General features: G+C 37.4%; 1 protein-coding gene across 1 annotated transcript in view; it reads right to left on the reverse strand.

Moving 5' to 3' along the window:
* The window catches only part of HHIP (hedgehog interacting protein), a 77,778-nt gene that overhangs the window by 41,496 nt on the left and 12,642 nt on the right, over nucleotides 1-23,640 (reverse strand). Inside the window, exons 3-4 of the mRNA XM_054066008.1 lie at nucleotides 17,667-17,823; nucleotides 16,657-16,858 (exon numbers count right to left, since the gene is read on the reverse strand). Coding sequence (XP_053921983.1) covers nucleotides 16,657-16,858; nucleotides 17,667-17,823 — 359 coding nt within the window. The remainder of the gene's footprint in view (nucleotides 1-16,656; nucleotides 16,859-17,666; nucleotides 17,824-23,640) is intronic.

The raw sequence follows: 23,640 nt of genomic DNA on the forward strand, positions 1-23,640 counted from the left end.
ATGTGTGGACACATCTTAGTAAGTAGTCTAGCCAGTGCTTGCTATTATATTACCAACCTTGCAAGGTATAAGAGCTGTACTGAAAGGTGAAATCCGTAGAATACAACATTGCAGTAGGTTCTCAGCTTTTGAATTTGAAAGCTTTAGACTTCATAATTGCAGGAATAAGTCTGAGAACACAAATCAAGCTAAAAAGTAAGGAGGCAGTGAATCTCCACTCCCTGTTTCCAAATGGATTTTTTAAGCACGTGGCTTTTAAGCCAATGTCATGATTTTGGAGACTGCCTCACGAGTGTCTGAATGGATAGGATTGAAGGTACTTTATATGGCTTATATAAAAACAACATCCTAACCCAAGCTATAAATCACGATAAGTATTTAATGCCTTATGTATATAATAAATATTCAAGTCTAAGTGTCTGATTATAGCAGTGATTAAGAGTTCTGAAAATCAACCCCTTAAAAGACGCTCTTCAGAGGAAATGCTGTTAGTGGGGAGGCTTCTTTCACACCCTTGCATGCACATGTGCAGTTCACAGCCATTAAGTCAACAGCATGACTGCATTGGTTATTTCTGGAGTTCTGTGCCAGAAATATGTCCCTACACTTGTAAATCTCATTTGAATACTGGTTTTTGGAGAAATTGTAGAAATTTTTAGGAGAGAGAGAAGCCAGCCTGATACGAAGCTCTGTACCTTACAGTGGTTAAAACAACTGGATGGGCCTTATGGCAGGAAGAGGGACAGAAAGGTGATAAAGATATCTCAGGAGACGCTCTCTCTAGACTAAGGTCTTAATGAGAAAACTTGATCTTCATTGAGATGGGGAAGAGCTACCTCTGACTGGATAGCCACAGTCAGAAGGAATGAATCGGAACTACGGACACAGATTATTGCAGACTTTTTCCAATACTGTTACATTTGCCACAATACAGCCAGGGGACTGACTGGCTAGAGACGGCTCTGCTGAAAGGGACTTTGGGTCTTGGTAGAGAGCAACCTGAACACGAGCCAGCAGCGTGCCCTGGCAGCAGAGCAGACCAACAGCATCCTAAGCTGTATTAACAAGGCCACAGGCAGCAGAGCAAGCGATCATTCTCCCCTTACTCTGCACTCACAAGGCTGCATCTAGAACACTGTGCCTGGTTTTACAGGTCCTGCGGTACCAGAACGACACCGACACAGCAGAGTGAGTTCAGAGAAGGGTGGCTGGGGACAGGAGCACTTGCCCTGTGTGGGGAGGCCCAGAGAGCGAGGCTTGTTCATCCGAGAGAAGGGAAGGTTTTAGGAGCTTGTTCAGCAAGCGGGGCAGTTCAGTGTGGCAATGACTACAGCGAATTACATCACTAATGCTAGTCGAGGATTTTGGGCAAAATGTTTCCGTGGCAGTTATTGTTAGAAAATCCTAATCAGTAAAAAAATCGGTTCACACATCCCATGTAAAGATCTAACCTTTAAAGATACTGGTTACGTTGCTATGGACTTTCTCCCATTTTCTTTTTCTGCTTTTACTAGAATAGTTAGTCTCGACCTGAGATTTCCCAACAACAGTTTCCTTAAAATTAGAAAAGGAATTCTGCACTTGATCCATGGCAGGGACTGCAACCTGTAAGCTGCATATCCTAAGTAACTTCCCTGATGATCTGTATAGAGCAATGACTCTGTTTTACCAGACAATATTTAATTACAGTAGCACAGCAGGTGTCTTTACGAGCAAGCACTACTCACTTTGTATGTGTCTTTGAAGCTGCTTCTCTGAATTTCATCTGTCTTGTTGTAAATCGTGTACAATATTTTACAATTTTATAACTGTCTCTGGACATATATCTTGACAATCCTTAGTCACTGTTGGTAATCTTGGAAATGCTTACTACTGCATCCAACCTGATATAAATCAAGACTCTGTATGTCGATTTGATAGCCTAAATGAGTTCCCAAGTCACCTAGCTTTGCAGTATATTCAGAGTTTCAAAAGGATTCAGATAATTTTGATATGTCTTGCTTCTGCTCCACACAGAAAAGAAAAAAAATTAATATTAGGATATTTCTTGACAAGGGATATGAAGGAAAGGTTAAAGGTGATGGTTGTATAGACAACATGGCCAGCAGAGCTGGGACCTACCTGCCCCCAGCTTTATTCACACATTACCCGATTCCCTATCAGGAAAGCTACAGGGCTGTTGTAATTTTTGTAAACAATTGGATAATAAATTATAGTAGTGGAAAGCTAAAAGGCGAAACCTCCATTAATTAGTGTTGAATCAGAACCATCAAAGCAGCAGCATGTAACAGACAAGTGATTATGTTGCTCAAATGTCATCCCTATTATGTGTGACAATTCAATTTGTTAAACTTTTTCAGCAAAGAAAAAAGAGAATGAAATGGCAATATTGTCTTCTCTGAGATTTATTACTTCACCTATTTCTGCTAGATTTTATTCTTCCCATATTAATATACTTCTAGATAAACCACCAAATATATTTTTAGATGAATGGTTTTCATTCAAAAATCAGATAAGCCACCAAACAAAATCCCTTTTCAACTCTACTGTGTCTTGCTGAACTCATGAGGATGCTACTGGCTTATATAGTGACAGTGTTTGTTAAACAGAGTACTTCAAACCCTGCTTTAGACACTACTCAATACCTGCTCTTTAATACTTGGAGAGCTACTCGGAGTTGTCACTGATGCTTCTTAAATATTTTTCAGCACAGAACAAAATAAGGTGAGAGCTCTTTGTGTGTTTAAAGACTCTTCCTGAGGTGCTTTATATTGAATTATTAAATTAGAAAATTTCTCCGGACTTTCTACCAGTGTACTCTAATCCTGTATCACCAGCAAATTCTGCCACTTAGTTGTCAAAGTAACAGCTGATTTTTCTAGAAGCTATACTGGATTACACATTTTAAATTTATTTTCAAGATATTGGTTATTTATTGCTTTTATTTGATTTTTTTTCTCCTAATTTAGCAGTAAACTGGAGGTAAGTCCAGAGGCACTGGTATAGATCAGTTCTTCCCTGAGTGCAGTCTGAACCACAACAGGTTTTTTTCATTTTATGACCAGCAATCTCTCATACTGATTTCTTCAGTCACTGTGTAAAAATGTGTAGAAGTGTAAACTAATTTTTCTTCATTATCTTACTAATCCTTTGACAGAATTCTGTTTGTGGCAGCAAATCTACATACACAAGGTGCTTTTTTGACCTAATTTTACAATTCTCATAATATTTTTCTAGGCTCTCACTTGTCTGTAATTTGCAAGATGACTTTCAGAGCCCTTTTATATCCAGCTTCACAGAAAATAGATGATTTAATTAATAGTAAAAATAATTAACAGTAAAAATAAATATTACTACTTCATTATCTCAACTACTCCAATTACCACTTCCTTTAAAGCACTTAGTTTTAGGACAATTTGACAATTTGTGCTGGTGCTTTCCATCATTTCTCTTTGTCCTTTCTGTTTTTTCTCAGCCTAAAGGTGGAAAATGGAAAATGTTAAATCCCAACTATAGGGTGTGTCTTTCCCATCTTCTCTTATGCAAAGAAATCAAGCTGCAGCTTTTGCTTTGATATGCTACTGGCCTAGCTAACCAGCCTCAATGATCCTGGCTTGAGAAAGTTCTTCTTTTATCATAATGTATTAAAAATGTCTCTGTATTTTTCCCTATTTGCCCTTTAAATTTCTTCTCAAACCTCAGAATGTTGTTCTACCATAAATGTTTATGCAAAACTCCTACTTACATTGCCAGTAAAACAATGGCAGAATATAACCCTTAGTCTGGTGTTCTGAATTTATATTCTGCTCTATTAGTGTCACTTGGCTTGGATTTCCATTTTATTATAGGATTATTATTTTTTGGGGCCTGAACATTCCCTTGTACCTTGCTATATTTCTCACCTTCTTGATTCCTAATTGTTCCAGTATATACATACTTTCACTGAGTCTAATAAGGTACTTTTAAAGAACCTCCATGCTGCTTCTACGGATTTTAATTTCCTAACTTTCCCCTTCAGGCTATTTCTAACTTCCTCAATATAAAAATCTTCCTTTTTTGAAAAGTACTGGAATATTATTACCTCATGGGAGGATCCCATGGGAGGATGTTGAACTTAATTATATTATGGTCACTTTTATTTAGTGGCTCAACCACGTTAACTTCCTGAATCAGCTCATATACTTCACTCAAGACCTGCATCAAGATTAGATTTGCCCTTCCAGTATTCCAGTAACAAATTATTGTCTTTGGTGTCTACACACTATTCCAGTGTCACACTGAAGGGCTTGAAAATACGTGCCTGTCACATACATGAAAAAGTCACCAGGAAATACTTGTTTAGCCAATAAACTTTTAAGAGTGCCTAAAGTCTAAAGGGCTTAATTGTCAGTGAAACCACATGGAGTTTTTTAAATTCAAATTCTCCTTCTCTGTGCATGAATCAAACTGTATGTTAGGGAGGTCAGTTACACATCTAGCTCTGTGTGTGTTGAAATTCATGTTTGTGCAGTGTGAATTCTTGCAGGTTAAATAGCCTATGGTTATTTAAAATCAGCAAATGCAAATTACTGGTTCTCCCATGGCTTGAGAGCCTAAGCCCATTGAAACACCAGTTGGTTCCTTACTGTAAAAAAACCCACAACCTGAGACCCATACTATAAATTACTGATTTTTTGACCTGTAGTAAATCAAGTAATCAGTTGTCATTAAGCTAAGATTCAGCTGAAAACAAACTTCAGTAATGAACTATATGGTAGTTTTGAAAAGCAGATTGAAATATGATTTGTCTTTGAACTAGATCCACTGCTTCTCTGAACTTATAAACATGGCTTTGAAAGAATGTACACTGTTTTCCTGATTAGGAGTCCCTTTTCTTTTTTTTTTCTCCATTACTCATTTATTTCAATCCCAATTTAAAGATGTAGCTCATTAGAAAAGAATTCTCAGTAACAGAAGATGAAACAAATATAGGCACATACATCCTCATTCAGCACAGTGCAAGACAGCTATTACTATTACATGTTATAAGAACACTAATATTTGTTCATACTAGACTAAATTTCTTTATTATTTTAAAACCTAAGGTGATTACTCTTAAATCCAACTTTTTCTTAAATTTGCCAAGTAAGAAACGTTTGCTTCATTAATATTATAATTTGCAGTTTACATTTCAAAAGAAAGCCGAAAATAATTTCTGAAATAGTGTGTCTTGCTGACATAAACACAATTAACTTAGATTTTTTTGAAGCCCTCAGGATTGTTTCACTTGTATAAAGCAGTAAAAGTATTCTGCTCTTTCCATTTTTCTTGTACTATAAGAACCAAGAAAGCAGGAATTTGTTTAGCTCATTGGCTCCATTTATCCTGAGCCAAGACCATGATCTTGGAAACCCTTTAACTTGACTGAATCCAGTACAAAGTTCTTTTCAAAAAGCCAGTGCAATTAGAACAACACAGTGTATGTTCAGTCTCAAAATTAAGACGATAAAGTTTCAAACGGCTAGAGCTGAAACACAGACCCTTTATCAGTCAAACACAAATCCTAATTCTAGTAGGTTTTGATTAAATGAAGAATTGTGTAGTTGAGGGCAGCATTAAGAAAACACTATTCTACCTTTTTGCAAATGGGCAGAACACTTAACACAGAAAAGGAGGAAACATAATGGAAGAAGTGTTAAGTTTTATGCAGTCCAGCCTCAGAAGCTTCTCTAAATACTCCAGACTGATACTACAATACCCTTTGCACTTTCTATTTTATCATGGGTTACCAGTAAGTGATAATACACACTTGCTAACCAAATTGGCACATTGCAGAGTCTGTTTTGAAATCCAGTGCTTCGTTTTTGAAGATGTTCTGTTTCCAAAAATCTCTCCTTCACTGCATATCTAGTACATCAAGCACACAAACAAGATATTCTCCTCATTTTCTATGAAAACATATGTAGTTTGTGTTTTGATGAATCAAAACACTTAAGAAAATGAAAGAAATAAAATTCAGTACTAAGGATTCTATTCTAGTTCATCGTGTTTAATTTCACCTTCTAAATTGTTCACTTGTTGAAGGTGCATTTTTGTTTTACTGAACAAAGGAATTCTCAGGCCTTATTAAAAGATGATTTTAGCAGTGCTTACATGAGAAGTAGAGCAGTAGTTTCTTTCATGCATTTTGTTTGGGGCTTTTTTTGACCATTCATATAAAGTGATTTTAGAAATTAGTAGTTAGCAAGTTGCTAATTAAGTACATTTCTCTCAGTCATTTGCCACTGTTTTTTCCTTGGAATACTTAACTCCTGGAAGTTGATGTATTTGTGCAGATAGTCACATATAATAAACTTAATATGCATTGATAAAATGTATATACATTTTATACAAAATAGAAAATTATTTGAATTGAATTGAAATATGTTCCTTTTGTTCTTTTATTTGTGCCACATTCATATTTAATAAACTATTTCAAAAGCAAAATTATTAAAAGGTCAATACAATTTGTAAGGAGAATATCTCTACAAGAAGTGCAAAATGTTGTAGCTTGCAAAATACCGAGTCATCAGACTACAGCAAAAACAGTTGAATTCTTCTGCTTCAAGAACTGAAATTACTTTTTAAATTAAGTAATTGATTACACATTTTTTCACCAGGCATTTGTAAATAAAGAGTGATTCAATTTTATTCCAGCCCCACAGGTCTTTGGAGAAACATAGATACTGGCTGTGAAATCGTTTTGATTTGTCCCAGTGAGGAGCGACCTAGCAGAGGGCATTAAAGCCGACAGAGGCTGGTTTCTATTAGGGCTTTCCCTAATATTCTCTACTTTTGGATTTGTCTTTTGCTTCGGACATTTGACATGGCATTTGGACCTTCACTGTGTTTGGCAGGGCTGTGATCTTTATGTAACAGTAGTGGCAAATTTGAGTAATCTCACAGGTGACTTGTTAAGTTTTGCTCAATCTTACTGATTTATTTACACATGCACACGTCCTTGTTTGATGAGACCACTACCTTCTTGCTCATTCCCTCAAAAAGTCACTGTAGCAATAGTGTCCTGATAATACTCTCCTGTCACATCCTGTAAGGCAATTAATGGAGGAGGAAAACAGCAGTAATGGAAGCTGCTGACATTTTGCGCTGCCTTTCTTCCAATCTGAAATTCTATTTATTTGACTAGATCTTTGAAGTGTTCAAGGCTTAGTGCTCACATTAACATGCCTAAACATTGTCTGATACTTGATAAGGAGAGTCAATAGTGCTTAGTTACACCTTCAAATAGGATCCTTTGGTTTTTACAATATTATTTTACATTCATTACTCACAATTAAGCATTCAATTTGTAATGGAAAGCTATAGGGGTTTTTTTAAGGGAGATCTTGAAAGGATGTCCTGAAAGGAGTTAACTTCCTTCTGATGTGGATCCTCAGGAAAACTGATCACACTTTCAAAAAATGAAATGGATACTTCAAATTTAAGTAAATACTTTTCTTATGGTGTTTGATATATTAAAAAAATTCTCCTTCACACTGCGGTGTGACTCGGATCGATTCACACACTAGTGCTTCTGGTAAGCGCTTGTCTCTGGGCCGTTACACTGATTGAGACTGTAGCTGATAGAGATCCATAGAATTTTAGGAATGACAAAAATATAAAAGTTTTGGGTGATTTACTCCGCCTTTCATTTCTTCTCAGGGCATTCAGTTAACATGAAAATAATGATTATTACATGAATTAAAGTTGTTGCAATTCAGCTGTAGGGATTGCGATTCAATGCCAGTGAAGCTAGATCAAGGTTTTAAAAAATATCTGCTGTAAATTAAAAACAAATGGTTGAAAGTATTTTGCAGACCTCTCTCCCACAGATGGTATATTCCATTTTCCAAATTAAATCTAAGACAGAATATTACTTTATTGAGATTTATGAAATAATTTCTTTTAAAACTCCAGCAATATGAGAATGCAGGCAGACAGTGACATTGAACAAAAATAAGTGTCAGCTACTAAGTGGTTTCATCTTTGGGAGAGGATTTTTTCAGTAATGGGAAAAATTAGTTCTGACTGGTTTTTAAAACTAAAATTATATATAAACCATTAAATTAGGGACAGATCATTTGTCCACTTTAACTGCAAAGGGGATAAAATGGGTGGAAAACATGATAATATACCAGTGCTGTGTTGAAGGAAGTGTTCCTCCCTCAGTCCAACTTGCTGATCCTGTCTAAGGAATAGGACTTAAGAGCTTGTGAGAAAATGTGTGTAAAAGGATATAGAGGAAAATTGTTCTGTGGCATCTGGGAGAAGTACACGTAGGAATAGCAGTTGGGCTGTATTAACTATGAAAATATATAGGTTATTCAATTTTTAATCTTTTTCAAGACAAACACATGACCCATTTCTGTATGGCACAGTACAAGGTTATAGCACCAGAGGAAATCATGGAGCCAGGATGGACAGGAAAGTACATAGAAGAAGTCTCAAGGACATTTGGTACAGTTTCTCCCATACTTCATGGGTTCCCTGAAGTATTCTAGGACTTTATTACAGATTTCGGGGTGTCCAAGAGCTAACAGGGATGATGAATCTTGGAGCCTTAGTGGACTGTTAAACCTCCTCCCATTAAAGAAAAACATGTGGTTGAAGCTGTGTTGGCTAAAAACTATGGAATTTTCTGTGTAACTTTATTCGTTCTTTGCCATTTTGTGTTGGATATCATGATCTGCCTGTTATATTTCAGCAAACGCAATAATTTCCTTTTAATTAGATAATTACTATGTTATTCATTGGGTTTGATCACTTCTAAATTCAGCTTTTCGTTTTAACGAATGCAGTTTCAGAAGATGATGGATTTTTACATTTCTAAAACCTCTAAATGTTCAAAAAGGATTTGTTCACATAACAAAATTAAAGTAGGGATTATCTAGCACTGTGTGTGGGATACAGCTATAATCTATACAGTGCATGGAAAAGAAACTGGCATTCTCAATTGCACTGCACACATCTCAGTAATAACAGGGTATGAGGCATACAATTTCATGGAACACCCACAATGAAAATTATTCTTTCCAAACAGAGAATTGTTTTGGAATAAGTTAGGTTAATTGGCACCATGGGATTCCTCTCAAGGAAACACAGAACATTAAAATCTACACATGTGCATGTAAAATGATAAAGTATTATCTTCTTTCCCCTCTCAGCTCCTCAAATCTAAGACACGTTACCCAAAATCAACAGAAATGATTATGTTTTGTTGATTCAAATTTCCCTAGAATAAACTGGCAATTCTTCATCTGGTCAGCTTACAAATTGAAAGTCACGGCGCTGTTCCACAATTGCTAGCTTGGGTATGGTTATCTAGTGCAGTCTCTCACACAAAAATAGAGGTCTCTAGAGCTTTTGGCACATGCTTTCCGGAATTGTAAGAATCTTTATTTTCTGTGCAAGCAACAGAGCTATATGGTGGTAAGATAGAGCTTCTTTCAAAGGACTCTTGTGCCCCTAGTAGGATTAGAACCAAAATCCACACATGGTTAATGGGAAATCCAGGCACATTTCACTGTCATTATATAGTCCTTGGTTAAAACACGGTTTGTATTTTACAGTTTCTGAATACAGTTGAAGTACACTAAGTCCTTACAAAAGTGTTATCACTCTCAAAGATCATAAGAACTTCTCACTAGTAAAAAAAAAAAAATATCTTCCTTTTCATGAAGAAGGCTGCATGCTCCTGCAGGCCGTTGTGCTGTGTACATCGTGTCTACTTCACAAATTTTTAAGGTGATTAGCAACAAGGACATTCTACTTGGTTTATCTTTAAAATGTCCTGTACTTTCACATTTGGACATTTGCACACCTTAACCATTCTTTTTTTTCTAGTTTTCTGTCCCAATTATGTGAAGACATTTAAAACCAATTGTGATTCCTAGTGGGCACATCACAGGTGAGATGTGGCCTCAGAAATGTCATCTGCTGTGCTACAAGCCTGCCTGCAGCTCTTCTGACCTGTAAAATGAGTGAGAAACTCCCACGTCCTCTGACCCCATGTGATTTCATGTTTAAGTCCTTTGCTGAAGACAGTTTTCATCACTTCTCTCTGCAGTCTCTAGAAATTTGAGGTGTACATTGGTTGCCTTGCCATTTTTGCAACAACACAGACAACAGCGTTTCAGCTTCTCACAAAAGACACCCTAGGGTCTTCCCTTCATACTCCAAAAGAGGAGTTCCAGGACACCAAAACATATCATTGTCACATGCTAATAATATTTCCTTTGCCCCTTTGTCTGGGCCTACGCACACATGTTAAATTGACTTACCATTTAATTAGTCTTAGTTAAAAGTACAGGAGCAAGACATCAAATACAATTTGCACTCAGCATTGGTAGAATTAATTGTAGAATGAAATGGAAATTATCTGAACGCTGTTCATAACAGGCTATACATCGTATTTATATTCTGCACTCTAATATTGTTATTTTAGAGGACTATCCCTATTCTTCATAAACAGATGCGAGCTGGGTCTAGTAGAACAGAGAGGTTTTGCTCTCTGGAGTTTTCACAGGCAGTGCTTCTGAGTAGCTCTGTTACACTCTGCAACTCTAATGTTGCAGGCCCATCAGGTTGAAGAAGGAAGAAATTTAGATACGATCTTCCAATTCTCCTTCCAGTTCTAAAGCCTGGAGAGCAGTACATCCCTCTGCGGTTCCCCTTTCTCTCCATGCATCAAAATAGTCCCCGGTTTGGGAGTAATTGGTCACAAATTTAGTAGCCAGTATAAGTTTGGCTTTATAAGGAGCAGAGACCAGAAAATAACTTTTACCAAGAGTGTAAACTAAAGCTTTGTTTAGTAGCTCAGGAAAGGTTTATTGATTTGACTCTCATCCACGTAAGAATTCAGAGGAAAATAAACTGATTGAAATTACTGGACTTGGTTGGAAGGATTAGCATAAACTGTGTCAATTGTGGGTCTTTTGTCAGTAATGTAAATCCTGTGGGTATCGATGGACATTGTATGTGTTAACTTATTTCTGTACATCATAATGATGCAAACCCAAATGTTCATATCCACTCTCAAAAGGATTCTATGAGAAGGTTTATCAATGATAGAACTGAGCACACCATTCAGCAACTAACAAAATCAATCTGATTCTATTCACATACTAAGTTTCAAATATGTTTTATCACTGGTTTGTTGTAGTTTTCTGTAGCAGCAAGCCTCACTGCAAAGGCTGCACAAGCTCCTTGAAACATACTGCACCAGTCATGGAGATAGTGGTATTTTTTCATTTTTTTTAGTTTGCATCTTATATTGAATGAGCTGAGTAATTAACGTGATTAAAATGCTATGTTATGTTATGTGATGTGATGTGATGTGATGTGATGTGATGTTATGTTATGTTATGTTATGTTATGTTATGTTATGTTATGTTACAAACATGAAGGCATAGCAGAAGTTTCACTACTAATTCTGCATTCCTGCAAAAAGGTGCCTATAGTGACAAGGCGCTCGTTAAACCCTGAGGAGCTCTGGAATAATTGGCTCTTAACAGCATAGTTAACTTATTTCATACCTGGCAATCTACTTTCATAGTCTTACACTGAATATACAAATTGTTATGTGTGGAAAATGGGTCTACTGCATACGTTCCACAGCTTACTTCAAGATATCAAGAAGATTCCTACCTGAGTGACTGGACCACTCATGAATAAGATTTTGCAGGATTGAAAGTACTTGTGCTCTGATATAAAAACTAACCAATACACAGTGAGGTATATAAATAACTTTTAATTCTTCTTAAGACTGTTACTTGGAAATTTACTAAACCTAAAATAATTGTTATATATATTCTATATTTTATCACTGCAAAGAGAGCTGGCAGTTAAAATATTTACAAAGCATTTATATAGGAACGTAGCATTTTAGAAACCCTGGGAATTAAGGAAAACATGTAAGACTACTCTTACTGGTCAATTTGAAAATAAGATGATATAGAAGGGTGATTATGGGTTAGGATTATGGGGAAGTCTCTGTTAAAATTTCTTTCTGACAAGGAAAGCCATAGTCTTAGAGAAGAAGATGAAGGATGTCAAGAAGTCTAACTCGTATATTCTTAGCAGTGACCTCCAATACCATTTCATTGAGATTTTCTGTCCTTTTCCCCTTCCCTTCCCTCCCTTGCCCTGCCCTTCTCTTCCTCAGAGGCTTTGCCCTTTATCACAGTATTCTCATGAGAATAGTCCCATAAAGGCAGTTTTAAGGATACCCGTTTCATAGGGGGTTCCACTCTAGGCACTGTGCTGGCTGAACAATTTATGACCCTATAGTCAGCAGATAGATCCACACGAGGGCTACACCAGTTTAGTCACAATCAACAAAATTAGCAATAAACTGTAAATAACTTACAGATCAGAGATAACAAGCAACTGAACATGAAGCCCAACTGCGATTACATAGCTAAAGAGCTTATTCAATCGGTGGATTTATGAGTATAAAACTACCATGTAACTACAGGGACTTGATTTTACCGGCGGCACATACTCAGGGTGCTTTGTAATATTAATGGGCACAGGTGATGGAATCAGTATTTTCTTCGCTACGCTAGGCTATATATTTCTAAATAGTTGAGCCTAGATGCATATCCTAGGAGCATGTCTCACTCATGTCCTTACTCAACTTTGGGTCAAGACTGAGGTACACAGTGGCTTTGTTTTCAACACATTCTTAAGAGAGGGGAGAAAAGGCTGAGGGTGGCAGGAGGGACCTGGCCAAGTCATCAATCCATCCACATCTACAGTTCTTACATGGCCAATGTGACATAAAATACATTGGAGAGTACCACAGACATTGAATTAGCTACTTCTTCATTCATGGCTTCCAACAACTACATTGAAAAATAGAAGATCAAAAAATCATTCCTGCTAACTGGAATCAAAATTGGGAGATTTACATATTGTTTCTTAAGCTCTTCAGAGATTTATATTTATTTATTTTAATCTTCAGGAATCCTGCATCTAATTTTCTCTTGTGTAGGGCCTCCAGGAAGCACAAGCTACCGTCATCCATTCATGGCTTCTCTGTGTTATGAAATACATCTACACGCTTGTCTAATGCTGTTTAAGATACCAGGAACATAAAAAAATTATTACTTTTTCTCTTTCATTTGAACTCCTTAAAATTAAATCATGTAACAGTCAGCAGATTTTACTGCAGCAACATTTTTCTAGCAGAGACCTCAATAACTTTAAAGAACATTAAAAGCCAGTGGACCAACAAACCATATGCATCAGGTTATACCACTCTTCTTACTTAATTTCTATTTATATCCACAGACCTTTAGGTGTGGATAATAAGACCAATAAGAAGCAACTCCAGATAATACTATTCATGTGCTTAGGCGAGCAGGAACAGTGAAGAAACCCTACAGGCTCACTCACAGCAACCTTAGGGGCTCTAAATGAATTTCAACAACATGGGGATCATTAGTTCCATTAGAAGAATAAACAGCATCTTTTTAGGAGGGTGTCATCGCTGATTGCTATAGAATGCAGTTACCTTGCTTCCTCTGTTTTTGTATATTGTCTTGCTCCTTATCTAACTGCCAATGCTGTGATGAGCAAAATCATGTTAGTGACATCAGAACTGAAGTCCAGGATGGTTTTTATGAAGGAAATATGTAATTTCTGTTTCTTGACTATGTCAGTCTCAAGATAGTTTTAAGTATATTCTTGGAAAATCATCAAGCAACAGATTTGCTGTTTTGTGACAATATAATGATTTTAACACTCCTAAATTCCCTCTTTATATTGGAAAAAGAGGAGAAAATCAACCACCACTATTTTACTCCATCTGTCAACATAAAAAATATCATATTGAGATAGCTGTCCAAAACGCTTTTCAGAGGCATAACTTAAATTACCTTTCATTCGATTATAGCTGCATAATCATTATTGTTGTTATTCCTATTATTACTGGGTACAACATATATCTATAAAAGTTTGAAAAAATATTTTTACTATTGTCACTAGAATTAAGTTTTTATTTCAGATATACACAAAAAAATCACAGAAACAATTTTCAGACACTTGGGTATAAGGGAGAAAATGTTCACACTTATTTTTAGGGAAAAAAGAATCGTTTGCCTGTTCTTGCTACCATTGCTCCAAGGTTGGAAAAGAGGTGAAAAGTTGTTTACTTCAATGAAGGATGTCTATGTTAATTAAAAAATAACATTATATGGATGATGTACAGGAATTGACTAGATATTTGGTTAACATCTATGAATCTGTGTAAATGAATAGAGAACTAAAAAAGGCAATATGTTACCTTGGCAAAACATATGCCCCTAAGTTTGATCAGGGACAACTAAAAATGCATGGATTTTATTTTACTTTTTCACTTACACCATTATTTTAGAAGAATCAGGCGTGTAGAACGAAATGTATACGTGCAAATTAATCTACCTTACACTACCAGTATTTCTTGAGTAGGCACGGAGGACACATTCAGCCATTCTCACACTTTGCACGTAGATGCAGTGTTTAAGATAGTTGGGTTTTTTTAATTGCTGCCTGTGAAGTATCTGCACTGTCTGCTGGCAAACTGTCTATCCACATAGTAGTCTCCATTACTGACTCCTAGTTTTAAACTGTATAACAGGTAAGTAAAATCTAATACCCTTCAAGTAGTATTTGATGGAATAACTGCTACCATTGTCACAGTGATCTTGCATCCTAGTAGGTGAAGGACCATGGACAATGATTATAAGAATCAGACTACAGGGGACAAACATAAACGTGTTTAAGATCCCGTGTTTTAAAACAACCATTTAGATTATGTGGGTTTTATTTTATTGAATTTATTATTTTAGATCATTCATTCCTCAAAATTCTTGTACTTTCTCCTAAGAACTGAAGTACTGCTTCTAGACACATTCCCTTTCTCCTCACCTGTGAAGTACGTAAGGTCCCTATTTTTGCCAGCCTGCACTAAAAACTGCAATACAATTATCCTCAGTCACTGAGCTGTTGTTTCAGGGAACCAAATAAGACTTTCTAGTTTACAGAACATCAAAGTATTTACACAAAACATTAAGTTGAAACAAAGGTTAGGGTATTATATGATGGTTAGTGCAGTAAAGATTAGAAAGATCAGGTCATTCATTTATAACAGAACTGAAAGTTGAATCTGAATCTGAAGGTAGCTGCCGAGAGCCTTATCAACCAAGTTGTTGCCTGTTCAGAAGCACGGAAAATCACTTTCCCATTTAGCCTTGCCTCTAAGTTCCAGCTGTAAAAGTTTGCTCAAGGAAGGTTTGTTTGTAATCGATAGCAATTCTGTGGAAAGTTTCCATACTTTCACAAGTACAAACTATCAGAATCTCGTTTAAGAAATATGAAACAGCCTTATATTGATGTTCAAAAATGCCCCACATAAGTCTCTTCTGATTTTGTATCTTGAGCATTAGGGTTACCTAGAGAGGCAGGAAGGGAAGTGTTCAGGAAACCACAGAATCATATAAATTGGTTCTTTTCCTGAAAAAGGTGTCATCTATTCAATTCTCTCTCTCCTTCAACACAAACCTAAAACCTCAGAGATAGCCTCTCAGAAAAGACTATATTAAATTGAGTTATTGCTCTTATAGCTGAAACACAAAATTATTAGTTAATATATGCTGTGCCTTTTAAATCGATATAGTTTGTCACAATTATTATTTAAGATTACTCTGTCAAGAGTATGTCAATATATCTTTCATCCATGAATGCTGTCAGATATACAGTCCTGACTGTTCTAGGCAAAATCCGATTACAATTTAAATTAGCTTTATACGAAAGGATTTTACTTACATTAACACTCTAAAATGTGACAAGAAATCTTCATGGAACAACACTTAAGACATTTACAAAGTAAAATATCCCCCAATAATCTTGCAAGTTTTTCGGTAGTACTTACCCATACGTTGATGTAATTTCTTACCTCTACCCTCCAATGTATTCCCATCATTGCCCATTCACCACTCACTCCCCTGACCATAAAAGTCCTACCATCAACCACAATGAAAGCTGTTGCACCAAACCGCCTGCATGTCTGAATTTAGAGGGTCGGTCACTTTTGACATGCATCTCAAATATGTGCTGTTTTAAAGCAGCCTCCCACCGGGGACAGCTTGTGCTGCATCTGAGGTTTGAGCTAAGAGGGACTGAGCACCATTGCTTCTCTCCCGGGGGGTCCCTAAGCACTCCCAGAGCCTTCCTGCATCCGACTCCCAGGGCATCACTGAGCACGCGCGCGTCGGGGGAGGCCCTGAGCCAAACTTGTTCCCACTTGGAATCACAGCAAAACTGAGATGAAGTCAGTGGGGTGGAAAAGAACCCAAAAGATGAAAATACAAAGATGGTGCTGTGGGATGCTGGTGTTGGATAGTTTCTTCTGAATTTAAAGTGAGGAAAATATGGAGGGAAAGAGAAAAATGTTGATGACAGTTATAAGAAGCTATTTTTTCCCTTCCTAAAATAAGGAAGTTTTCAGTTCTTTGCCAGGTAGAACTGTACTGTCTGTTGTCATTACTCTTCTTTTATATTACTTAGATTAAAATAATTTCAAAAAAACCATTTCTTCCACTTTTCCCCACATACAGGCTTAAATATAAACAGATAGAGATAAGCAAAAAGTCCAACCTTTATTCCACTTTGAACAAGCTTGTGTATATCCAAAAAAGGTTCCTTGAGTATGTCTCCTTCAGGGGTGAAAATCTTCACGTATCCTTCTTTCTCAAGAATAAAGAGGCGATGGGATCCATCCCCACAATGTACTGCTCCAACAGGCTGCCTTAGTCCACTCACAACCTCCTGAATACAGAAGCAGTTGTGCTTGTGTTTTCTATTAAAAAAAAAATAAATTAAAAAAATAGTGAGAAATCTCTTTTTTTGTCATAACCATGACACAACAATGTCCCTAAAAGATAAAATTATTGTTCTGCAGCGCTATTAAAGACACAGTAATGCAGTCCAGAATAAATTATTTCCTTAAAGGTATTCAATTAGATAATACTGCAAATCAGTTTGAACTTCACTTGAGCAAAATCTGATTTGTATAAAAGAAGCATAAAATTAATTCATCTTAGATCTGAAATGTAGAGGAATAGGGGAGCAAAGAGTTGGTAAAAAAAGAGTAAATGATTTATAAATACAACATTTCTACTATTCAGTAATACTGTTCAGTAAATCCCAGCAATTCGAGAAAATCTGGCTTCTAAAACCCTTTTCAAAATAATGACTTATGATGGGACAATCCAATTTAACTATCTTCACAATGAAAAATAATTTTTTTCACAGGAATGAAATAAATTGTATATCATGAAATAAATATTTTATTATTAAAATTATTGTAGTTGTTTAGTAATATTAAATTCAGGTAGAAATGACTTCCTAGAACTAAGTATGATCCACAGGGTAAACCATAGCCAAGATCCACAGGGTGGATCAAACCAGGATTCTAACACCTTTTCAGCAATGCAATTGAAACTAATGTAACTTTCTCTTCTGAGGTGCACTAGCAGCAGCAAAAGAAAGTAACATCTGGAAAACACAGCTGCTGAGCATAAGCACATACTGAGCTATTTCACTGTGAAAACCACAGGCTTTGCTAGGGTTTTTTTTCAGATTAAACAGCATTTATCTTTATGAACCTGCTGATCTCTTCCTCTTTGTCATATTCTTCCATGTGGTCCAGGGAGTTAGAAGCTGGCCCTCGCACTTGTTTTCTTGGAAAATCTGGAAAGCATACACCACCATCTTTTCTTGCATAGTAAAAGCAAAATTCATCAGCTGTAGTTTGGAGAAAACCTTAAAAAATGCAAAAGAGCATACAAATATTTAGCGTGTTGTCATGTCTGCAGTTTTGTGCCATCAAACTAATCTTTAAATAGATTATATAGAGTGGAAAAAGAAGTCAATTTAAACAAAGTGCCATCTGCCAAAAAAGGCCTGCTCTGAATAAAATACAAACTGATTTTTACCTTTTATAGTTTAGCCCTTTCTGTTAAAGCTTACTTTCAGTGTGCTTAAACAAAAATACCCATTTATTCAAAATGACGCTACAGTTCACTCATTAAAAAATTAAGAGGCAAAGTTCAGGGTTGAGGCTGTGGTATGTTTTTTCCCTGATTTTAACTCTACTAATCAAGTGTAGTATCTGCTGTAAAATAGCGTCAGCAGCTTTAATTTAAATTTTTTTAAGTGGCTTGTAGTAAAAATTTCAGTGAAGACTTCTGTCAAAGACATGCCATAAAGACTTTGTGGAATGCTGGCAGCAAAAGACATCAGTTGGAGAGGTGAATAATTAGTTGTCTCAGAAAGTGAGAAGTACTGCAGGAAACTGCACCCTGTTGACATGCAGTTGGCCTCCTGTTGATTCCCAGAATTAGAGTGGGTGAACACAGTGTCCCATTGCAAAGCCTGCTTCCTCAGCCCCCATCGCCTGAAAAGGCGATACATCATGCTGCACTGGCGCTGGCTTTAAGCTGGTTTGGGTGAAAGGTGGCCTTCTGGTTTTAGGTTAAAATGGGAATGAATTCGAAGGCCATGGGAAAGAAGAAGTTGATAAACTGAGAGCCTTTGAGGAAAAACCCTGCCACTACTGATATCGCGCTATGTTTAATAACAATAAAGCTATCTATTTCTGCCCACAAATCTATTTCTAGTCACTTCTATCCATTTTTTAATCACTACTGTTACATTTGTGAATACAGAATTTGGCCAGTTCTACATGTACTATTTTACTAAAACAGTTGTTAAGATAGTATGTATTAAGTTACCTTCATCCCTCTTTGCATTACTGGCATACTGTGTTAGGATGTACTATAGTCCAGGACATAACTCATACAATACACAGAATTAGCACTTAACTGGAATTAGAGGCCTAATTTATGCATGGCTTTACCACTTGTGAATAATGTAGTAATCCATAGATCTCAGCCATAAAACCTTTGGCTTCCAGCTTACAAAAAGAGCTGATCAGGGACAGCTGTGTTTCACTGGAAAATGCCAATTTCTTAAAAGCAAAGCTTTTTCAGAAACATTATCAGCTTTGACCAAATTTCAGTTAACATGATGTTTCTGGTCCAAACCCTAACTTCTGGTCTAAATGAAAAAGAGGGAAGCAGACAGCAAACCTCATATCACTATACTCCCACGTCTCGTAATTAGGGTCTTTCATTAGGAAGAGGAATATTCAGGTCAATGCCCCTCATCTGTCAGGCAAGAGTTTGACCCTAAGTCTCCCATTTCCCAAGTAAATGTCCTAACAACGACTTTATTAGCTATCCTGGGGTGGTCTCTCTGTGGCTTGCTTCATGGAAAATTTCGAAAGAGTTCAATTTCTTCCTTATGTGGAATAGGAAAATTTTTTAGATCCCAGAATTTTTGTGGAGTGGAAAGCCTTTCCCACCCAACTATGCTTCTTTTCATATGCATCTTCCTTTAAAAATATTGGAAAAATAACATGACAAAGCCTGCCTTTGGTTTCTATAAAATAATATCTGGAAACACATGGTAGTGTGTTGTGGTGTAGAAGCTTAATTACCATGATTTGGAGCTTCAGTAAATATCATCTCTGAGGAGCTGGTTTTAATTTATTTGGAGAAAATAGGAGATATCATTTCAAGTGGAACAACTGAAGAGGAACTCTGATATAATCATGGAGTACTACTCCAAGGCCTGTAGCTATAACGCCAAAATCAAAGGTAATCTAAACTCTTGTTAAAGTATTTAACATAAGAATACACAGTTTTGTCTTTAATGATTTGTTTCTCTAGGCACAGTGGGTCATTAAAGAAAAGCCAGTAATGAATTAGAGGTGTGCAAAAATTTCTATGAATTTATAGAATTTTCCGAGTATACCACCTACTATTTAGTAAAGACAAACCACTCTTGGCTTGAATGTTATCGTTATTAAGAAAAACTGAGATCATATTACAATCATATTGTTTCCTTGGTACATGTTCATTTCAAATAACAATCAGATGCAAACTCACTTGACTAGTGCCTTTTCTTCTATGTAGGACTAATCCCTTTTCCTTAGGAACCTTTTTATCATGCACTTAAGTACACGTTGCACTGCAGTTGCCTTTTGCTATTCAGCAAACCCATCAGCAGGTTCCAACAAAGGATAAGGCTTATGTTCTGTTTTCCTTAGAAATGCTCATTAGAAATGGGGTTTGAATCAAACTATGAAAATCAGTCAGTAAACTGCTAAAATGCTGAATTACTGGAAAGAATGTAACCTTTGTAAACACCATTTCACCTGTGTCTTGGGGGTGGAATTTAATTCTATATAAAACACAGTTATTTACCAAAAAAAATCGCTTGTGTTCTATGTGCTAGATTCAACATACTGACAGCTTCACTAAAGACCGTTAGAAAACCATTTGCTTCTACTCTCCTATCTGCTTGCAGCTATTTGATGTTTTCTTTATCATGCTTACTTGTAAGGTCTCTAGTGCAAAGTTTGCCATTTTGTTCAGTGTTTGTACAGCATCTAGAAGAATAAGTCACTGACAAGTGCCCCTGAGCATTAGAATTGTTCAGACAAAAAGATCATTTTCCTTATTCTGAGTTTCTTCAAATACAGCTCTGTCACTGCATTCTTTGAGAACTGTGCCTAACAAGGACCACTACTTTTGGTCCTGTGTGAATTTGTACAGTTATCACTTTATTTTAAGACTCATACATATCATTATAAATTTCCTGCCAGTTGTGTACGTGTTGACAGGGCAGTGCCCCTGTTAAAAAGAAAACTGAAATCACAAAGTAAGATTAAACATAACGTTTAAGTGTTGTACATGTCAGATTTTGCACAGGCTTGCAGGCTTGCATTTCTGTGCTTTTAAAACTTTCTGTCTTGCAAAGAAGAATAGAACTACAGACTTTTCAGGTAGGGCAGCTACAGTGAAGGCCTTCTGTGTTTGCCTTTGTACAAAACCGTGGGACTAAGTTGTCTTCAAGACTGCTCTTAGCTCATCCTCACCACCTCTCCCCACTCAAATCTGAGGTCAGTTATTCCCCACCTATCCTACCTTCACCAAATTCCGCCAATACTCCTGAGACACAACTTTGATATGCAACTCAAATGTCGTGGTAGCGTTTGTCCCAGCCTTTACAGCCAGCCACGTTCCTATTCACTCCCTTCCTTGATCACACTGCACGTGGGACTGAATATCATCCACTCATCTGAGTAGACCTGCACTGGTCTGGAGCATCAGAAATAGGGCTTATCTGCTGTATTCCCACTATTACTGACTTTAAACATACAGTTCAGTATTGTGTAAAAGAAGCAATTTCCGGGTAGGTTGTTTTTCTTCTATTTGCACTTTTGACAGCTCGATTTGAATTTGTTCACAAAGCTCACATTCTCCTCTCTCTTCTCAACTCTCAGTGAAAACTAAACAACAGAGGTGATTCCAGACTGATTCTTTCAAAATGTAGTAAGTTCAGTGGTAGCTCACATCACTTCCTACCAGTTTTCAAGTGACCCGCTGCTCATACTCGCACATTCCATGTACCTTCACATGGGCAGTGCCAAGGTTAATCCCCCTGATATTTTTGTTAGCAGAAGCGACATTATAAGCCACGACTATTTTTCTGGAGGTTGTCTACATTTACTGTAACTACTAGTTGACTATGTTAGAACTTCTGGAAGTGTTATGTGGGTTGCACAATTTCTTAGAAGATTTCCAGCATTCTGGGCTGCAGTGCCCGTTTGGATTTAAAAAACTTATATCAAGCACCCCTTTTGGTAATTCCTGGATTCAGATTTGGGCCTAGATCTGAATTCACCCACAAACATCTGGAACCAATTTCTTCAAACAAAAATAATGGAGAGCACATAGTTCAAAATTTGTCTGGTGTCCTTGGATGGCAGAATGTTTCATGGCTGTGGGACAGGTTTGTTTCTTAAAATATGCTACTTCAACTGGCATGGATCAAGTTTCTGCTCATGCCTAAAGGGACAATCAGCCATACCTTTCTTTACTAGCTAAATATTTGTTGTCTTTACTATCCCTGGAATAGGCCCAACAGGCAGACAGGATGCATAATACAAAGGATTCCCTATCCTCTCTCCACTTGGCTGAACACGGTGACTTAAAGAATAGAAGGGAATGGCAACAAGTTCATGCCTGCAGCAAGCAGGCATGTGTCCTCTTTGACCACCCACCTTCTCAGGTGGCCTTACATAACAGGTACGAAGCTGTGCAAGTGGAACTGAACAATAAAGAGGACAATGGTTCATCTAGCTTGGAAGTGTCACTGAGGTTAATTTGGCCTATGCCTTACATCAAAACCACTTCCATAAACAAAAAAAGGTGGATCATTGTTATGGGAGACTCTCTTCGAGAGGGACAGAAGACCCAATATGCAAACCAGACCCACTTCTTAAGGAAGTCTGCTGCCTCCCTGGGGCCAGGGTTAAAGACATGAAGAGAAAACTTCCTACCCTGGTACAGCCCTCAGATTATTATCCATTATTCATTTTTCATGTAGGCAGTGATGAAGTTGCAACAAGAAGTCCAAAGGCAATCAAGAGAGACTTCAGGGCCTTGAGATGACTAAGGGATCAGGAGCACAAGTAGTGTTGCAAGGAGTACTGAGGGCAGAAACAGGAATCAGTACCTGGATCTGAGGCTGGTGTCACCAGTAGAATTTTGTGGGTTTTGATCAGCAGTTGGTCTACATGACACCAGAACTGCTGGCAACAGAGGGGCTACTCCTGTCTCAAAGAGGGCAAAGGATGCTTGTACAAGAATTAGCAGGACTCATTGAAAGAGCTTTAAACTAGATTTGAAGGGAAAAGGGATAAAAACAGGCTTGCTAGGGATAAGCCTAAGGGTGGCATGCCAGTGTTTGAGGGACAGTGTGCTAGGAAGGTCCTTCTATCTGCTATCTTAGTGGAGGTAGGGGATGGAGATCCATGTGGCAGAAAAGATGCAAGGGTTATTGATGTGTTAGAAACCACAGAAGCGCCTGAGTGGTCATGTAGGAATTAGGGCTTCTACGCCAACAAAGGTAGCAGGACCAGTAGCCCAACTGAAATGCATCTACACTAATGCACACAGCATGGGAAACAAACAAGAGGAGCTAGAAGCAGGAAAACTATGACGTAGTTGCAGTCGTGGTGGGATGACTCACACAAATGGCGTGCTGTGATGGATGGCTATAAACTCTTTAGAAGGGACAGACAAGGATGGGGTAGCCCTGTATGGTGTCTGGATTGTCTAGGACTTGACGATGGTGATGATAGGGTTGAGTGTTTATGGATAAGGAGTGGGAAGAAAGCCAACAAAGCAGATTATCACGGTGGGATTCTGTTACAGACCACCCAACCAAGATGAAGAGGCAGATTAATTATTCTAATAAGCAGCTGGGAGAAGCCTCACAATCGCCAGGTCTTATCCTTGTGAGGAACTTCAATCTACCAGATGTCTGCTGGAAATACAATACAGCAGACAGGAAGCAATCTAGGTAGTTCCTGGAGTGTGGAAGATAATTTCCTGACACAACTGGTGACTGAGCCAACTAGGGAAGACATTCCAATGGACCTGTTGCATGTGAACAGAGAAGGACTTGCGGGTGATGTGATGGTTGGAGGCTGTCTTGAGCATAGCG

This window comes from Cuculus canorus, chromosome 4, assembly GCF_017976375.1.
Source record: "Cuculus canorus isolate bCucCan1 chromosome 4, bCucCan1.pri, whole genome shotgun sequence".
Lineage (NCBI taxonomy): Eukaryota > Metazoa > Chordata > Aves > Cuculiformes > Cuculidae > Cuculus > Cuculus canorus.